The following is a 19,426-nucleotide window of genomic DNA, read 5'->3' on the forward strand; positions in this document are numbered from 1 at the left end:
AGATAGAGCCTTACTTTCTTTTTTGATACAGAGGAGTTATCAGCATTTTTACGTTTCTCCGCCATGTTTCATTCATAAAATAGTGATGCCGTGGCGGCAGGAAAAACGAGGATGATAGCAGCTAACAGCTGACCTGATGACAGCAAGGGCCACAGGTTAAGAGGTCCCGGGGGTTTGGCCTACTAAGTAGCCTGCCTACAATTTGAAGCCAGAACAAAAATATTTAGTTTTTATACCGACTTTTGTATACATTATATATTCTAGTGTATTATTATAATTTGTTTAACATGTGCACATCTTTTTTTTTACCTCAACCTCAAACCAGATAAAGACTTGCATCCCCCCTGTGATCTTTGCCGCCCCCCTGAGGGGTCCCCGGACCCCAGGTTGAGAACCACTGCACTAAGAGATACCAGTCAGTGTCTACGACAAGTGTTCGGGTATTCCAGTATGTTGATGCCCGACTACAGCTTCATCTTTCACCCCAAATGAGCTCATAGCAACCTTTGAATCAATGACTAGCAGCATAGTGTACGGAGTTTCACTTTCCTTTTACTCTGAGGTTTTAAGCATGTTCAAGTGGATTGCACATGATGGCAGAGGAACAGATAACAGACACAGGTACAAACCCATTATAGTTTTATTTGACATACAGGTGGTTTGGTTCCTAGTCAAGGAGCTTTACTGAGAGCACAGATTCCATTTACACAAAAAGAAAAACCAATGGTAGATTAGATTTAACACTTATCTGGATAAAACTAGCTTTTGTTCAAGACGTACAGAACACATGTTAATGATATTCGGTTTTACTCCTTTGATTCACAGCATGCAGGTTCTCCTACATCTGTCACTTGTAGTGATTATGAAGATGTCACAAGATGGCAATTAGCAAACTCACATTTATTTTTTCTTTACAAATTCTGCACCAAATAAAATAAGGTAAAGAGATCTACAGAACAGGAACAACAACAATAAACAATTGTTCTACATAATGTTGCAAAATCTACATTCAAAAACCAAGACGCGCAATGTACCAGGGCCCCATTAAATAACCATATCAACAAGCACATAGTATAACGTCTTTGTCTCTCTGCCCGTCTGTCTGCCAGCCCGCCAGTCCGCCACACAGTCACAGACATTTCTCACTTTGTTCTTCAGTCCCAATAGCAGTCTCAGCAGTGTCTCCTGCACATTTCAACGGAGACACTCTCTCAGTGGTGGAAGTGAAGGCTACAGGTTAGGGAAAAAAAAACACTTTTTGAAGTCCATAGTGGCCCAAGCCTTGTGGCTGAATGTGCCCCATCCCGCTTGTGCATAAACATTATATCCAAATCATACAGGTAGCAGCAACACCCCTGCAGAGAGGGGTCGAGGGGGGTGAACCGTGGGTGAGGATGGGCAAGTTTTGGAGAAGGATGAATGGGAGGATAACAGGAGGAGGGTGGGGAGGCGCTAGACTTTGTCTGTCCAGAGCACTACTGTACAAGGCTGTCTTCAGGGGAGACTGGGTCTGTGTTGTGGCCTCTGCGATGCCTGTGCTCCGTTTTGTTCCTGTTATCAGAGTCCTCACGTTCACCTGTGTCCCTCTCTCGCTCCCTTTCTCTCTTCCTCTCCCGTCGCCCCTCTTGGTTCTCCATATCTTTTCGGTTGTTGCGATTCCTCCGTCCTCTTTGCTCATTCTTCCTCCGTCCTCCTGGAAGTTCAGAAAATGAAATAAAGATTAGTAAAGCAAGGAAGAGGGTGAAGCTCGCCATCTTGTCCCCATCAATATCAGGAGATATTATTCAGTTAACAAATCTTTCACTACAGAATCTTTTCATACTGCTAATCAATATATTTCAATAAAAACGTTTATATCATATAATGCAATTGATACAGCAATAGAAAATGTCCAAAATGTAGGTCTACATGTCAAATAGTACCAATTGTTATGCATTTGCCACTTAAGAAGTCAGTCTTGTAACATGTATGCTTATTGTCTAAATTAACGTGTATAATATTTCAGATAGGGAGCCTCAATCACACATGTTCCATACTAAGATTGTTTCTTATACAGTATTTTGCTGTGGCTATATTAAAGCTGTAATATTCTAGCTCAACACAGTTTCCTGCTGTTGATTTTCATCTGGCAAACACTAGTTACTGGGATTCATATCTTCAACTCATCCATGCATCAGCCTGTAAGTAAAATATATATATATATATATATATATATATATATATATATATATATCAAAATCTCCCTTGTTGAGTGAGAGTGAACACACTACAAGCATGTTACAGGGTGCAGTTTTTATGACAATGCTCTATATTCACCACTAGATGGCAGTCTTTAATCACAGACAGCACACCCTCTCCCTGTGATGAGCAGACCTTTGTCCAAAATAGAAAACCTTTAAATAAACCCATAATTTATCTGTTCTTGCGACACCATCTCATAAACAAAACCAAGAGTTTTGGAATGCTGAAGGTTTATCTCTGCTCGAGCTACAGTTATTAATGATAATAACAAGATCCATCCCCAGGGAGGTTGGAGACAGGACCTGCAAGTGAAAGCAGAGGAGGCCCTTTCCTGTTGTTGTACTGCTGCTGTTCATGTGTGAGTGGAACGGAGCAGCACGGCCTGCTTGGCCGGTTGGCTGGCCAGTCAGGGATTGTGAAACTGCTGAAGTAGGCAGTAGGCACAGACACAGGGAGAGAGAGGGAGAGCGAGAGAAAGAGATCTCTCTCTGTCTCTGTCCTGTTCGGCCCCCTATATGCTCATCCTCTCCCTCTCTGTCTGTTCATTATTCAAGCCAGGGCTCTGGTTGGACCAAGGACCATATCTGACACATTCTGGGCTAGTGATACCAAGCTCTACCTGCCCACTGTGTTTAATCATCTTCTGGAAATAATGAAAGAAGACAGGAGATGGACTTGTGCATTTGTGAATATTTGCACAAACTGTAGTATGGACAGCACAGTGTTCAATTACAAGACAGTGAACAGTAGGTAAGAAAAATAATCCAAAGATATTGAAGATAGGTGGGTGCATGGATTGATGGATGTACAGATGGAGTAATCTGGTGCACTGACTCATTCAGGGTCTGTCCCCCGTCCTCTATAAACACAGGAAGTCCCCTATGCTCTCATTGTTTTCTCTGTCCTGACACCATTTACAACTATTTACAAGTTCAGTGGGTTAGTCATACGGTAGCCCTCCTGCTTTTGTCGAGCCAGAGGAGAAACCTAATCCATGCCAGTGTTAAGATGATTAGGAGTGTGTTTATCCAACCAACCTGCGTTTCGTTCGTTGGAACATTTTGGGATTTTTGTAAACTGTGTAATGACATGTGTGTAATGGCCCCCGAATGAGACACCTTTAGATGTTTTGGACCATTTTCAACAGACATTTAGCACATTCCCCAAAGCCAAGTTTGAATGAATAATGTCTGACAGGTAGTGAGTGAGAGGTTGGCTTTGGAGACAACACATGAAAATCTTCCAGTGATTTTATGAACTGGAACCTGCACCTGCGATGATATAGCTTCATTTGATTTTAAAAGTTTAAGAAAAGCTTCCACATTTGCCTTAATTAAAAGTGGAACTGCTCACATCACCACTAAGTCCTGTTCTGGCTGAGACTTGTACAATATGCTGTAAGGCTGCAAAAGTACTACACAAAAATATATAGAAATACATCTTTTCTACAAAATAAGGTGGTAACATTGTGTTAAAGTTTGTCCAAAAGTGACTATAGGATTGTTCAGGAATTGTAATATTTGACACGGACAAATGATGAACTATTCATATTGTATCACTTACACTTATGGCACTGTAAGTATGCTAGCTTTTGTGCTAAGCTAAGCTAACCGTCTCCTGGCTCTGGATCAGTATGGATTTAAAAGTGACAGCAATCATTTGCTGTCACTTTTAAATAAAAATGTTACACTTTTCCTTTATGTGGTTTCCGTTGATGTAACTGACACAACTGTAAAGCAACTGAAACATTTATTTAACACCTCATTGTCTATTTTGTTGTCTAGCAATAGCTCATAAAAGTGAGTACAAATATACAACACAAATAATAGTGTAATATAAGAGAGCACTTGTAAATCTCTGTTTTCACTCTTTAACCTGTTACATCATTATATAGCCTATATATACATTATACATGCTCCACTTAAGATTTTGTCATTTGTACTAAGACTAGACACTGTAAAAGATTAGTTATGACCGATACAGTATAAATATTGACATTCATTTCAAATGAGAGCAAATCTGGATCCAGAGTCTGGAACTTCTCTTAGGTTCCACATATAATTAGTGCCACATTCAGGACGTACTGAGTGGGACACTACACACTGTATGTGTGTGTGTGTGTGTGTGTGTGTGTGTGTGAGCGTGAGCATGCTGGTGAAAGAGACATGGAGAAAGAAAGAGAACAGTCAAAGAGATGACTAAAAATCCAGAGAGAGTATTAAATGAACTAAAGATAAAGGTGAGAGTAGGAAACCAACAGAGAGAAAATGAGAGAGTCGAAAGGCACTCTGGGTAAGGGGTGTGTGTGTGTGTGTGTGTGTGTGTGCGTGCGGTTGGAGGAGCACTGTGTGTTTTATGGTGGCACATCCTCCGTGGAAGGCGTTCTGTCGTCCGGGGAGCTTTTGGCGGGAGCCAGGCTGGGATTAAAGGCTATGGGCTGTCCCACAAGAGGAATGCCTGCCGCATGGCCGCCAGGATGTCATGAGGGGGGTTCTGGGTGTGTGTGTGTGTGTGTGTGTGTGTGTATGTGTGTGTGTGTGTGTGTGTGTGTGCACACACGTGTGTGAGAATCAGTCCTCCTTATTGTCTGATGCTATGTAGCTTGCTCAACTGTATGTTTTTCTGTCTGTATGTGTGTGTGTGTGTGTGTGTGTGTGTGTGTGTGTGTGTGTGTGTGTGTGGGAGTTAAAGGGGGCGAAGGTTTGCAGAGGGCACACGGTATATCCGGCCACAGAGATAGAGAGGTGAACAGCAGGTCGATCGAAGGACAAATTAGCCAGCATTAACTTGAGAGAGACGGCGGTGCGGATGATTACATTCGTAATCTGTAGCCGTAGATAACGGAGGAACAGAGCCAAGTTTCTCTAAGAGTCTTAGCCCAAATATGTCAGCATTTTTCTTCCAGTTTTAACAACTTTTCTGACACAATATCTGTAATTTAAAACATTGTTTCGGGGTTAATCAGCACAAACTGGAAATTATTTGCAATGGTTCTGTAGAACTGGAGGAGGTAATGGCTGGAGGAATAAGTTTCAACATGTTCAACATTTTAGGAAATGCGTTTTCCGGTCAAGAGTTATATGACAAGATTGATACCAGATAATCAGTGCATTAAATATGACACTGTAGCCAGGAGAGGATTCCTGTAGTTTTGCATAAAGGCCACAGAGCCTGGCTTTGTTTAAAGTTATGAGAATTCACCTGCCAGCACCAAAAAATAGTTTTAGTGCGTAACTCCCCATAGAACAACAACTTTCTGTTTTTTGTTTGTGTATGGCTTAAACAAACAAAATAAGTGTTCATTTGTGAGCTTTAACGGTGCTGGTAGGCAGATTTAAAAAATTGTTAATAAGTTAGGGCATACAAATGGTGAAAGAAGATGCAATGGGTAAAGTAGTAAACTCGTGTGAAGGAGTAAAATGATATAGCGAGGAGAAGAATGGGAAAAGGAGGGGCAGGACGGAGAGGGAGGAGAAGGCAAAAGGAGAAAGTGCAAAAGAGGAGGAAAGGAAAAGGAGGAGGAGGATGTATCAGTGTCTGAGGGCTGCTGGAGGATTACTGGGGGCTCTCTGAGGTCGGACCACTGACCCCCTAGCGTGTGCAGAACGTAAACAGTGAGGAGAGGACGCGCCGAAGCAGATAATTAGCTCTCATTTACTGCAGATGCTCTTGGAGCAAGGGCAACTGGGTAATCACAAGCATGGGGCAACATCGATAAACTGCAGCTTTCTCTTTATTTCTTTCTTTCTTTCTTTTTTTCTTTCTTTCAATCCACCGCCCTTCTCTCGGTACCCCCTCCTTTCACCAGGCTCAGGCTAGATCAACAGAGCCGTCGACTCCACACTAAAGTCTCGGCCCCGACCCGACTGACTGGGAGCGCCAACAGGGAGCTTATATGGGGGTCTGTGTTTTCTTTGGTGTGGTAGGGAGTGTGTGTGTGTGTGTGGAGGGGACGAGGATGGGGCAATGGATCAGTAGAGCGATACACATAGAAAGTGAGAGAGAGAGAGAGAGAGAGAGAGAAAGAGAGAGATGGATAGCGGGGGTGACAGAGGGCACATTTCACAGTCTGCCTTACAAATCACGTCGACCCAGTTGACTCTTTGCAAGTTACCACCAAGAGCAATGGCTGTGTAGTTATTTTAGTGAGACAAAGATGTTGTGTGTGTATCTGTGTGCATGTGTGTGTGTGTTTTGTGAGCACAAGTGAGTCTGCAAGTGCGTATTTGTCTGTGCATGTGTTGGTTTGCATGTGTGTGTGCATGTGCGTGTGTGTATTGGCAGCTGTGGGGATAAACCAATACTGATCCCCTGGTCGCCGCGTGCCTCCCAGGGGGAGGATGTTGATGTTGAGCTGGCTGTTTCTGCTCCAGAGTCAACTGCTTTTCTGCTGCATCTCACACACACACAGACACACACACAAACACACACACACACACACACACACTCACACACACACTCACTCACGCACGCACACACACACACACACACACACACACACACACACACACACACACACACACACACACACTGTTTTTTCTGTAAGTGTGAGGCCCCAGGGGGCTGGATCTCAGCCTCCTAGCCTGTCTGCGATCTGTCATTTAACACTACAGATCCCAACCAGCTGTAGCCGCCAACCAGCACAGTAACCACACACACGCAGTACAAACATAACAGAAAGTACTCGTAAATGCGCCACAGCATCGGGTTTTATAAAGAGTTGTCCCCGTCTGAAAGCAGTTCACTCTCTTCATTAGAAATGATCACGCTATTCCCTGTTGACTAGGAGCAGAGAAAGCTGTTTTACTGTTTAAAAATTCAAAGAGGTCTCGTGGGAAAACACACAACATACCCATTGCAACATCACACATGTGTGTTCCCCCCACTGTCCCTACTCTAACCACAATGACAATGCTCTGAGTAAACAATCGTAGTCCTGAGCGGAAGACCGACTAGCTCTGATGGGACAAGCTGAAGCAGCAAGGTCTGGAATTCATAGAAATCGTACCATGTATTACAAATACAATGAGTGTGATCGGCCAACAGCAGCTACAACAAGACAATGTCTATGATATGCCCATTTAAAAAAAAAAAAACTGTAACTTTGATAATGTTTTCTTTACCTGGACATTTCCTATTCTTGACCAGGCACTGTTTGGTTTCTGACATCCCAGGGCAGGGATTTCCAAAGGGTGATGGAGACTGGAGGAGCTGCCGTGTGCGGGTCTCCTGTCCTCGCTTGAACCCACAGGTTTTACCGGACCGAGAGCAGGGGCTCCACTCGCTCCACTCACCCACCTCGCAGTGCACTGACAGGGGAAGAATTGAGACAGAGAAGTGAGGGTGAGAAAGCGTTTAGCCATCAAGAGCCAAAAAGGTGGCATCGGGCTATACCAACATGATGGCATCTTTTCTTTTCTGACACATCCCTTCACACAAACACGCACGCACGCACGCACGCACGCACACACACACACACACACACACACACACACACACACACACACACACACACACACACACACACACCACTTGTAATTAAAGTTTTTAGTGGCCACTACTTATTCTTTCATGTTTTGTTAAAAACCATATTCATTACTAAATCACATTAGTTGTTTGTAATAATCAGTTTAAGTATGCAGTGCACAGATCTTATTAAGCAGAGATAATTACAAATAGATTAGATAATCTTACAGTAAATTTCTGTATGGGAGGGGCGGTGTCGTTTGAAGTGTTCTGTGCTGAAGCAATGCAAAGGCTCATGGGGGAAAAAAAAGATGAACAGTTTCTGTCCTACAGTAATTAAAGTGTGTTTTAATAATGTTCTGTTAATGTTTTGGGTGTGCATTTATGTTATCTGGGTTTTAGTTTTGTATGATTGATTTAGTGTTCATGTTTATCTACATTTATTGTTGCACCATGACCGAGACCCGGGTGGGGACTGATGGTCTCTGGGCAGTGAGGAAGTGTTCACCGGAATACGTATAGATTGGACTCTAGTAATGCTGTTTCAGGAGGGAAAGTTTCCATGCAGTACTATACATTGGAAAATAGCAATGTTTTGCGTGTTATCAATCTGGTTTATAGGAACAAATGTATTGAATGCAGTGTTCTTAAAGTCAGCCTGTCATAAAGTAAAACAAATTATATTTATATGAACGAGTTGTTTGTTAGTGTTGGTAAGTAGTCTGTTTATGTTTCTTTGCATATTTAAAGCCATAGTGTGTACTAGTTTCTGCCCCCCCTTTAAACATACAAGATCCAAATAGTCTAGGAAGAGTCATTGACAAGGTGACAGGTCTACATGGCTCACATACTTTTACAGGTCTTTCCATTTATAATACTCAACACATTAAGGATAAACAAAGCATCTCTGTCTCCATATTTACATGCTCCCTATGATGGCTAAAACAGAGCAGAATTTTGCAAGTCTTTTTGCCTCCTTTTTTTGCAGCCCCCGTAGCTGCATCCCCCTGACCACAATCTTATGGACATGGCCTAAACTTCCAAATATCAGAGTTATTAGTTTACAGTTGTACCAAGTTGATGAATGAGATCTACCAGTGGTTGATATTTCAATAGTTTGGAATAGTAGCAAATGTCCATATAAAGATCAAAATAGCAGCCTACCTCAAAGACAGATTTCATAGTCTCATTTACAATTACAATGTCAGGAGTGTTTGGAATGTTTTGTGCGTTTTGTGCTTGTAGATCTTGCTATCATGTCCATAGTTTATCTTTTGCAAGTCCTTTGCAACCAGATCAACCAGACGATCGTGTCATACAGTCCTTTATAATTATAGCAACCATTTAGTATGTGTGCAACTGTTTTGTTTTCCTGTTGAGTTGGGTGTAATATGCAGTAGGGTTCGTACTTTGATGGGTACCATGTTGCCAGATTGTACCTGGTTGGGAAACACTGTAATCTTGCTTTAATCATAAATATTAGGATGTCATCTGAGATTGAGGGGTTTGTCAGGACAGAATGAGATACAGAGTGGTCAGCAAACTGGAGTAATGCGAGTTTTCCTTGCAGTCTGAGGCCCGTCCAGTGCTGTCCGTTTTAGGTCTGTCTAAGGTGAAGAATTGAGGATCTTGCATGTTTAATCTGTAGCTGGTGGGATGTATTGTCTTTTTTAAGGATCGCCAGGGTGGAAACCAGCGGGTCGTGATTATGTTGTTGTTGAGAGCGACTACTGCTCTGTCGGGTCCCAGCCAGGACAGCTGTAGTCCTGTGCAGTGGCAGAGGTAATTTAAATCCAGCCAGTCGGAGTGCACGCCGAATTCGGCTGCTCTGCTGTCTAGCTTTCCGTTCTGCTTTAGTTTGAATCCAAGAAACTGGGGCTCGTTTGTAGAAGCAGCAGGTATTTTGCGACGCTGTAGATGTAGAAACAGCGATTGCGTGATAGCTCTCTAACAGTTGTATCGTCACTGTTGAGCATGTTGAGAAGGTGCCCTATTCTGGAAGCGGTGTAAAGCCATTCAGTGTTTGGGACGCCTAGACCCCCGTCTCTGCATGGTTGGAAAATAATGTCCCAAGTTGTGCGACTCTTGAGACAGAGCCATTTTCTCACCAGCTTCACCGTTTTGTTGTTCATCGCCAATAATGTGTGTTGGATTTTAGCCACTGCAATAAGCCTGATGGCCTTGATTTTCATCATTATGGGGGGGGGCAGAATCAAATCTGTCCAAGTCTTTGGGTGTACTCATGACACAGTTCTGTGATCTGTTCCTCCCAATCACCGCTGACATTAAATTTATGGCCCAGATAAGGATATGTCTCGTGGCGTTCATACAGTCTGATAGGTTTCTGCATTAATGAAAAGGCGGGGGGTTTGTCAGACTTTGCTTTATACCATCTGTTTCCTCCACTGCATCTTTCATAAAATTCAGCACATTTTGTATGTTTGATGTCCAAACCGGACCAACTTATGAACTCATCTGTGCGGAGGAGCATGTTGGTGATTACACTTTCACCTCTTGAGGAGATTTCCACATCGTCCGCAAAGCCTTGCACTGGGTTTGGGGATCGCACACCTGCTGGTGTGCACTGGCACATCCAATTCATCCAGGAGTTAATCGCCAGTATAACATTAATGGGCACCCTGTTTTAATGCTGATTTTGAGTGGTATGGGATCGGTTAGGGCACTTCCACATATGACTTGGATGTAAGAGTTCTTATAAACGTCTTTAATTACGTCCACATACAGCTGTGGTCTTATTTCGTCTAATGCGTGAAGCATGACATTATGGGGCAGTGTGTCAAATGTGTCACGGAAATCCAAAAAGACAGTGGAGAACTTGTAGATGAATGTTTGAAGTCGTCTATTCCTGTTTTAAGACAGAATACGTGTTCATTCATCCCCTGCCTATTGATATATGCTTTTTTCTTTGGTGTGAGTATTCCTGTCTCTACTAACCAGGGAAGTATTCGTGACAGCATACATTTCATGAATACCTTATAGACTGGTAGTAGGGAAATCTCTCTCCAGGTAGACGGATCGTCAGGAATATTGTTATATACACACACACATACACACACACACACACACACACACACACACACACACACACACACACACACACACACACACACACACACTGGACTAACCTTGTGGTGTGCACTCCATGAGTATGTCATTGGGCTCGTAGTCCTCTGGACAGACATGGTGGCACCTCCCGCTGAGCTGGTACAGGCCTGGCCTGCACCACGTGCATGTCTCACTGTTCACACACGCCTCACACTCTGCAGGGCACCCTGCAAAGACAAAAGCACAGTTATGTATCCATGAATATAGTAGTAGCCAAAGTTTACACATAAACATGTTGTATGTGTGCTTCATTCCAAAGTCAGAATTAGTAGTTTAGTAATTGTCTTCATGAATAATGTGGGATAATTACAAGGTAAATAGAGTTAAATAATGGCAAAACCTGTGTTTTTTCTGTCCCTGATAATTGTGAACTCTAAATACTCACTGGGAACACACTCCCTCTGTGTGTCACTGCGGACCAGCCCCTCAGGGCAGTTCTCCTGGCACTTGCCCAGGTGAAGGTAGAATCCTGCTCGGCAGTGTGTGCAGAAGTTCTTGTTGAAGCAGGAGTCGCACTCCGACCTGCACTCTGACAGAGAGACACAGACCCACCGCCAGCGTTTATTTAAACTGCACAAGTTATCGCGTGTGTCCTGTGTGTTAAATATACAGAGTGTCAGTGTGTGTGTGTGTTCGTGTGTGCATATCTCACTGAAAATACAGTCAGGAATATAGGCCACGGCAGTCAGATTCATGTGTTACACGGTGGATATATGATTTTAAGTAAAGCAACACTTGGTTTAATTTAATGTCAGCAAAAGGAAACATACTTAACAGGGATCAAGTTACTTGAGTACAAACCGTATGGATATATAATGCTATATTTCACAAGCAGGTCTTGAAACTTCTTGTAAAGAAGGTAAAACACACTGTTACGAGGCCACATTTAAGACAAGGTACTTTTCTGTTTTTGTTATGAGAGAGGATTAAACTGAATACTAATGCCCGTCCCTTCAGAGGGCAATTAATTACACGGAGGTCTGTAGGTGTGGTAATTATGTCTATTTAAATCGGGAGCATGCAATGCCAGGGATATTTACATTAATATTCTGCTACACAAATACAGTTAGTTGCTCATTGTGGCTTACTTGTGCAGGTGTTTCTTTCTGGGGAGCGTGTGTCGTAAAAGCCTGGAGGACAGGAAGTCATGCACACCCCGATCTGCTTCATCCCAATCCTCTCCAAATGCATGAAGAAGCGCGGCTTGCAGGACAGGCATCCATTGTAGTCAGAGCAGGTCAGACAGCCACCCTGCTGGCACCCTGAGCTCACACCAGAGATCTCTGTTGACAGACGCAGGGGGGTGTTTAAGTGTGATTTTTACATGGTACAAGATTTTTAGGTAACACTTTACAATAAGGTACACAAAAAATAGGTAGTTAATGATAGTTACTGTTTTTGAAAGAGTAACGAATGATTAGTTACTGTTTTTCAGAAGGGTAGTTACTGTTTTTTGAAAGAGTAATGAAAAAAACAGTAACTACCCTTCTGAAAAACAGTAACTAATCTTTCGTTACTCTTTTAAAAACGGTAACTAATCATTAACTACCTATTTTTTTGTGTACCTTATTGTAAAGTGTTACAGATGTTTACTTTTCAGGCATTTTAATATATGAAAGTGGAATCTATCTTAATGGATAGCTTGCTGGATTTACACAATTTTAAGCCCCAGTGCACCTATTTAATACCAGGCACTTTGTAAGTAGTAACACCAGCCTCCCTCTTATTCAAAGCTCATAGCAGAGAAGAACTTTCTGTTGGTGCCAAGGATGGACGTACACTAGTAACCTCTGGTAGCCTCTCCATAAAATTGTAATCAATTTAGCACTAAAACATTTAGGGAAGGAAATATATACTGTATATTTTTTGTATATTTTCTTCAGCTAAGGACCCAATGTTAGATCTATTTTAAGTCCTAGAAAATAAGACACCAAGTGGTAAAATCCATAACCTTATTGAGTTTTACTAAATCCAACTTCCCATTCATACCAGCCTCTTTAACACACATCCCTGTACTACCCAGGCTCTAAAACGTTCATCTTGCTACCTAAAACAGCCAAGGAACAAAGGAAAGCATCCTGTGTACTATACTTGCAACAAAAAGTTCCTCCTACGGATGTCTACCATATGGTATGAATGTCTTTTGTACAGAGTATGATGGGAAATTACATTTTTTGTTAATGTTTTAACTGTTTTTTGTTATGGTGTCATGCACAAATCAGGATCAGGCTGATAAATGAATCTACAAAGTTCCAACCAGATTGTGGGAATTTTGAGTTTATACATTTTAAACATTGTAGGGTCAGTGCAGTGCAGGTATCAGGTCAGACTGTCCTGTGGCACCACTGTAATATGCTTGGCTCTACTATACCAACATCAGTGGATTTTTAAAGATGCTTTTAAGTTTCACAGTGGATCAACAATGTTACATTATATTATAGTGTATGTTACATCTCACCTATCATTCTTCCAGTTTCAGTGAACAAATCAGTAACAAAAAAGAAAGAAAGAGAAAATCTTTTTAAATATTTTAACCGAAAATACTATACTGATTTAGCATAGCATCTTCATACAGTTCTTTTCAAATGAGGAAACAATCCGAAACTGTGTGTTTTAACAGCTGATAAATAAGTTTATTTTAAGTATTAAAATATTTCAGTCAAGTTTTGTGTCATGTTTTTCCAACAATAAGGGCAAAGGGAAAACAGAAAGTCAACTTTATTATGAAGTGTTAATTTACAGTATCATATATAACTAATTACCTACTGTCTCAGCACAGTGACAATAACAATGACAGCTATTTATACTATGTTTATAACCCTGTTTATGTACATACATAAGCCCTGTAGTGTTTAGTTTATGGTGATATATTTTACAGTAGGGGTTCCATCCCCCACTCTTTACTAATTTGTGGGATGATTCACCAGACTTTGTCTGCCATGGATGAAAGCTCTGGTTGTAGGTTTTATTCGTTTTAATTGTATGTTGACAATTTGTCACATACATTTTAATGTCTCTAAAGTTACAGCATGTGTATTCATAAAAAAAATCCAAAGATTTGAAAAACTTAGGGCTTAAATTATTAAAGAACTAATTTGTTTTAAAGAAAAAGATACACATTTAGAATGATTTCTTTCAGCCAGTTTCCTGGAAAAGCTTGTACAGTATATCATCCTTTTCAGTATCTGATTGCACTTTGTGACCAAAAACTGTAACAAAAAGAGGGCTTGGGTGGTTGGATGGGGATGTATATATGTTCTGAAACATATATACCAGATACACCTGACAGGTTCCACTCCTCGCTCCTCTGTTAGAAAGACCATTGTTGAGTTGAATCCAGAAAATGGTACAGGGCTTTAAGGAATGAGAAAGTCAACTCAGGGACAAGCATGTTACAGCCTACTTATATATAGGAGCGACACCTGTGACATAAAGTCAATATGTAGGCATTAGACATGAGAGCCGTTCCATGCTTTACATACTTGTGCAGTGCACCTATGCTGCATTGGTACTCCATTACCAAAGACATTGATTGGAACAAGTTGCAGAAGTCACACATGGTAGGCAAATCAAAAGCAACCCCTGTAAGTGTCCCAGGAATTGCTTTTCCTCTCCAGCCTTGGCATCTCATGCCACTGCTTTAAGCTAGCCCTCTTCCTTCTTCTCTATGTTTGGGGTTTGGCTGCCGGTTTACCATAGATCATGGATACTTTGTTTGAAATATCTCGACAATCTTTACAACTGCTGTCCATTTGCCCACATGTGTTCCTGCCAAGCTGCCCTGATTCACAGAAGTCTTAAGACACAGGAATTTGGCCTTGCCCTCGCACTTGCACCGACAAAACCTCAGTTGGACTTGCATAACATACCAACAAAGTCACATATGAATAAACACATTCACATGCCTGCACTCACAAACGCAGATGGTTCATGGAGAAAATAGAACTGTGCAACAAAACAGAGGTAACATGAAAAAACAGTACCTTTAGTAATGAATGTGTACCTCTATGTTTAACTTTAAATCAAATTATAAATAACCCCATTTTCATCCTCCACTGAGCTGACCTGATAAACTATACAATATATATAAACCCCACTGTTAGCACCCACATGCCTTCATTTGTGGATGCATCATCACAGACAGGAAGCCCAGAGCTCGGGTTCAGTCTCTGCATGGTAATTTTCGGCTAGTTGACTCAATGGTCATTGACTCCCATCTTTCTCTTACCCCTTTCTTTCCCTCTGAAGTCTGTACTCATTCACCCCTTCACCAACTAATTCTTCCATCCACCCCAATATCTCTGGGAGTTTTAGATATCTGCATCCTTGGAGGAAGTTTGGATACTGTAGAAGCACTTGTCAATGAATGGGTACGGAGGCAGAAGTTTATTTCCTTACTGCAAAAAGTGAACAAAACCTTCAGCTTGCAAAGAAATTAATTAATGTGTTGGTGCTGCCATTTCACAAGTGATTTACATCATGGTTGAGTCCATAAAACACATTTTCAGCATCTCATTTTGAACCAAAACAAATTGATACTAAATTGTAAAATGGAAATGTCACAAGAAGCACACTGTTAACACTGTTTTCATTTTTAGGACATGATTCAAGAAACCAAGCGCTAGAGTACTCTCAGTCAACCTTCCTGCCACCCTCCCCCCACTGTGTTGAGAGGCTCTTTAATATTGTTTAGGGGTAAATAAACATTCAAAGGGAAATCTGCTTATCTTGATGCTGCGTAGGGTATAAAGCAGACTCTACAACGTCTAAATGTCCTACAATAGTACAACACAGACACACATTTAAGTGAGAATAATCAACCTATTCATACAGTAGGAGATGTACATTGACTTTTATCATTAAAACTGATGTCTGATGCCATTATATGTCAGTTTGCTGCAGTTTAAATAAGATCTACAGTATATATAGGCTATGTATAAGCTGTTTCACCCTGCTGAACAGAAAAATACGTCCATGCTTAGTTTGTCAGGTCTGACCTAAACTACATTGAACACAGCTTCCAAGAGCAACGGTTACCCCTGGACCCCTTTAAAACTACATAATAAACACACCGTTAACCCCAGATGCTGCAACTCCCTGCTTCTTTTTTTTAAATCACCACTTTGGTGGTCAAGAGGGAAGAAATTGCATCGAAAACGGTCCAGGTGCGGATTACAGATTTGAGCTCTGTGTATAAATGTAGAGAGAAGTTTCAGCCCCAGGTGGCAGGGATAAAAACATCAATTTGAAGGTCTATTATTGTAGATCACAGGCAGTTTTCGGCCACGCTGGCAAGCGATACACGAAATATTTCAGTTGTCACTGCTCTTCTCTAACAGACTTAGTCACAGAGCACATCTGGAGACCCTCAGTGATAACGTGTGCGTAGGAAGAATAGAAAAATATACTTCATTGATACTTTTTTCAGTGTCATGGAAAAAGGCTGGCCATAGCTCAGGAGATGAGACATAATGTTGGACCTCGGGGAGATATATGGGAGATGAAATACCACCAGACTTGAAAGTGTTTTCAGTATGGAACATCTCTGGTGTTTTATGGAGCCTGCTAGCAAATTTGCATTAACTCAGATTTTGAACAGTAAAAAGAACAAGATGGGACATGCTTTTAAATTATGATAGAGTTCAATATTCTGACTGGCATAAAGATGAATACTAGCCTACTCTTTATGATCTTGGCCAACATCAGAAAAAAAACGTTTCCGCATGAATTCCAAAATGTGGCAATGTGAGAGAGTAAATTGAACATGGAGGTTATTTAACGAAACATGGGGAGCATAGCGAGCTGTGAATACATATATGTGATCAGGCCTGGCAGCCGGGCAGCACACTCCGCGCCTGAAGTCTGCTGCTCTGACCGCTAGAGAGCGACGGGAACCAGAGAGCAGCGGCTGCAGGCTTCAGGTGACACGCACAGCAATTCATTTATTACATTAAGATTCAAAGGAAACATTATAAAAGTGGTTTAAAAATGGTTAAATTACTAAAGGTATCATGGATGGACCATACAATCAAAGAGCTAATAGGCTGGAGCATGCGCTGGAATTTCATCAACCAATTTAAGAGTAGCTCCCCCGTTTTATAACAGCAATTTAGTAAGTTGAAGTGCATAAACCTCATAATGCAGAAATGCTTTTTGGGAGTGTGGAAATTGGCGATAATATCTCTATTATTTTGAATAGCTTTAAACCACTCTTATATGCTGCCAGAAAATAATTTGAGTTTTGATCTTGTAGTTTTTAATCATAGGATATGGAGAGAGAAAACAGCAAAGATCAGAAAAAACTTACATCAAAGGAACATTGTGGCAGTTGCGCGCCTGTGTAGGATTGTTTAGTGACCTACTGCTACAAATTTACCAATTGATACCTGTCGCCAGTCATTCATTTAGACATTGGGAATAGACAATTGGATTCGCACTTTTGTTAGCAAAATATGTAGAATGTAGGTTGGAGACTTGACGACTTTTTGAGTAAAACAGGCCAATAAATGCTGTATAAAAAAAAATAAAAAAAAAAGAACATGCTGAGTGTACACGTGCACACGCATCATATCGCACTTTACTCACGTTTATTTTGCCGGTGCCTGGAGCTGCTGTGCTGCTGACAACCAGTGTAATCCATGCAGTGCAAGATGATCAAAACAAAGGAGATCAGTTGTAATTGCATAGTAGCCCAGAGATGAGACTCTTAAAGCCAATGTCAATGTTTACCAAGTCACTTATTGGATAAGATTCCGTGTTCTTCACCCAGACGGAGGCAGAGTGTGGAGGGTAGATAATTCCTAGATACAGCAGGACCCCCAGCTATGTGGTGATATGTGGTGATGGTAGTGTACAGTGGCCCAATGATGCCTGGGCCGCTTAGACTGTAACATCCTGGATAGGATCTTCATATGTGCCAAGAAAGCCAGACGGAGTCAAGGATCCGTTATCCGTGCTGTGATAAATACCATGCCTTCCAAAAAAACAAACAAACACGCCAAAAAGCTGGATTCTCATACGGTGTGCGCAAGAGGACAACAAAATCAATCATTAGTATAGGTCAGAAAGATGGATATAATTATTATTCATGAGTAAACATGACCCTCAAAGAGTTTGCGTTATCATATCCATGTGCAGAACTCCAAATGGACCTTTCTCCCCCTCTCCCCGTCTCTCTCAGTGGAGATGCGCCGTGCGTCCCGGTGTGTGTGGATACCCTAATGTGCCAGGCGCGCCGAGGGTCTCGGCTTCATCTCAGCATCAGCTAAAGCACAAACAAAGTGAAAAGCCACCACAGGACCAACACTAGTAAAGACAAAGTAAATCTGTAAGTTGAAGGTTTCGTAGTTCTTTTGGCTGTCAAACACACTCCTGCTCTCGCTCGTTGTCGGTGGCTGCAGGCAACTGAACCAAAGTAAATCTCCGCAGTTTCAGCGCTTTTCTGCTTTGCGTGCAGGACCCATTCACTGCTCTCCTGCCGGCCGGCTGATGACTTCAGCCCTCTGCTGTCTCTCTGTCTCTCTCTCTCCCCCTATGAGCTCCAAAGTTTATTTAGAGGGCAAAAGCCCCCCCGCCCCGCGTCAGGAGAGAGAGAGAGAGAGAGAGAGAGAGAGAGAGAGAGAGAGAGAGAGAGAGAGAGAGAGAGAGAGAGAGTAGTCCTGTCTGGCATTGTGCTCCCTTACAGCATCTTTTAACTTGAACTGCATGTCAAAATGATTGAAATGAATAAACTCAACTAGAACCCAAATCCTCTTTTTTAACTGATAAACTAGATATCTTTTTCCATTTCTAAATTGTCTTGTTATTTGTTAAGTGTTTTTTTTTTTTTTTCATGCATGTCATTCTAACCAATAAAGTCCTTGAGAATGATTTTTCATTTGGCAAACACAACACATGCTGGACACAACCCCAGCAGCCAGGTTAGATTCCATCAGTGCTCAATGAGAAAAAGAAGGGCTCCCTTATGACAGCAAGTTTTTGTTTTTGTGTCAAGTCATTTTGTGCCTTTAGAGGTTTGGCTCCTTTCCTCCAAACGTTAGTACAAGTTTATGTTCAAAGAGAGAGGTGACATGTCATTCCTTATCCTGACTGAGACTATTATTTATCCACCTTGACAATGTGAGATTAGCACACATATTACTGACTTTACAGTCACCTTATATTAATATGGATTTTCTTCAGGATACATTTGTGCATATGTTTATGAGATTACTCTAGGAAGAATGGTTTCTTGAGAAAATAAGTAGCATTTGAAACCGATCTGCTGAAAAACTCCCCAGTTGACATCAGCCAAAGAAGCAGCAGCAGCAGCAGCAGCAGCATCTCATCTTATGACCTCTAGAGGGAGTTAGTTCCACAAAAGCTTGAAGCACATTGTCATAACACACAAGCATGACTATCAATGAGTCATAGTAAACTGTTGCACTTGACCTTTTCCTGCTGTCCAAATGTGATGTTGTTTGTGAGGACTGATCAAGAGGAAAGAAAGCCACAGAAATTTAAAATGCGTATCTTAAAAATCACATGACGGGAGCATTCCGGACTTTCATCACATTGAGCAAATGATAATACTAACTTGCCGATCATCAATCAT

At 41.6% G+C, this 19,426-nt stretch overlaps 1 protein-coding gene across 1 annotated transcript; it reads right to left on the reverse strand.

The window, feature by feature from the left end:
* Nucleotides 1-622: 622 nt before the first annotated feature.
* On the reverse strand, nt 623-18,385 carry rspo3 (R-spondin 3). The gene is made up of 6 exons (XM_078253472.1): nt 17,419-18,385; nt 11,922-12,116; nt 11,219-11,362; nt 10,854-11,000; nt 7,365-7,550; nt 623-1,693 (listed from the first exon to the last, which is right to left on the reverse strand). Exons 1-6 carry the CDS (start codon nt 17,516-17,518, stop codon nt 1,476-1,478), a joined length of 990 nt encoding a protein of 329 aa, XP_078109598.1. The 5' UTR covers nt 17,519-18,385; the 3' UTR covers nt 623-1,475.
* Between the last annotated feature and the right edge of the window lie 1,041 nt (nt 18,386-19,426).

The sequence above is a fragment of the Sander vitreus genome, chromosome 6, assembly GCF_031162955.1.
Source record: "Sander vitreus isolate 19-12246 chromosome 6, sanVit1, whole genome shotgun sequence".
In the NCBI taxonomy this organism is placed as follows: domain Eukaryota; kingdom Metazoa; phylum Chordata; class Actinopteri; order Perciformes; family Percidae; genus Sander; species Sander vitreus.

Excerpts from the sequence above, each read along its gene's own strand:
- rspo3 (XM_078253472.1), bottom strand. The coding sequence starts at position 17,518 with ATGCAATTACAACTGATCTCCTTTGTTTTGATCATCTTGCACTGCATG. Across the intron at positions 12,117-17,418 it reads CAGGCACCGGCAAAATAAAC|AGATCTCTGGTGTGAGCTCA; the intron begins GTGAGTAAAGTG and ends GTCTGTCAACAG. Across the intron at positions 11,363-11,921 it reads AGAAAGAAACACCTGCACAA|AGTGCAGGTCGGAGTGCGAC; the intron begins GTAAGCCACAAT and ends TCTCTCTGTCAG.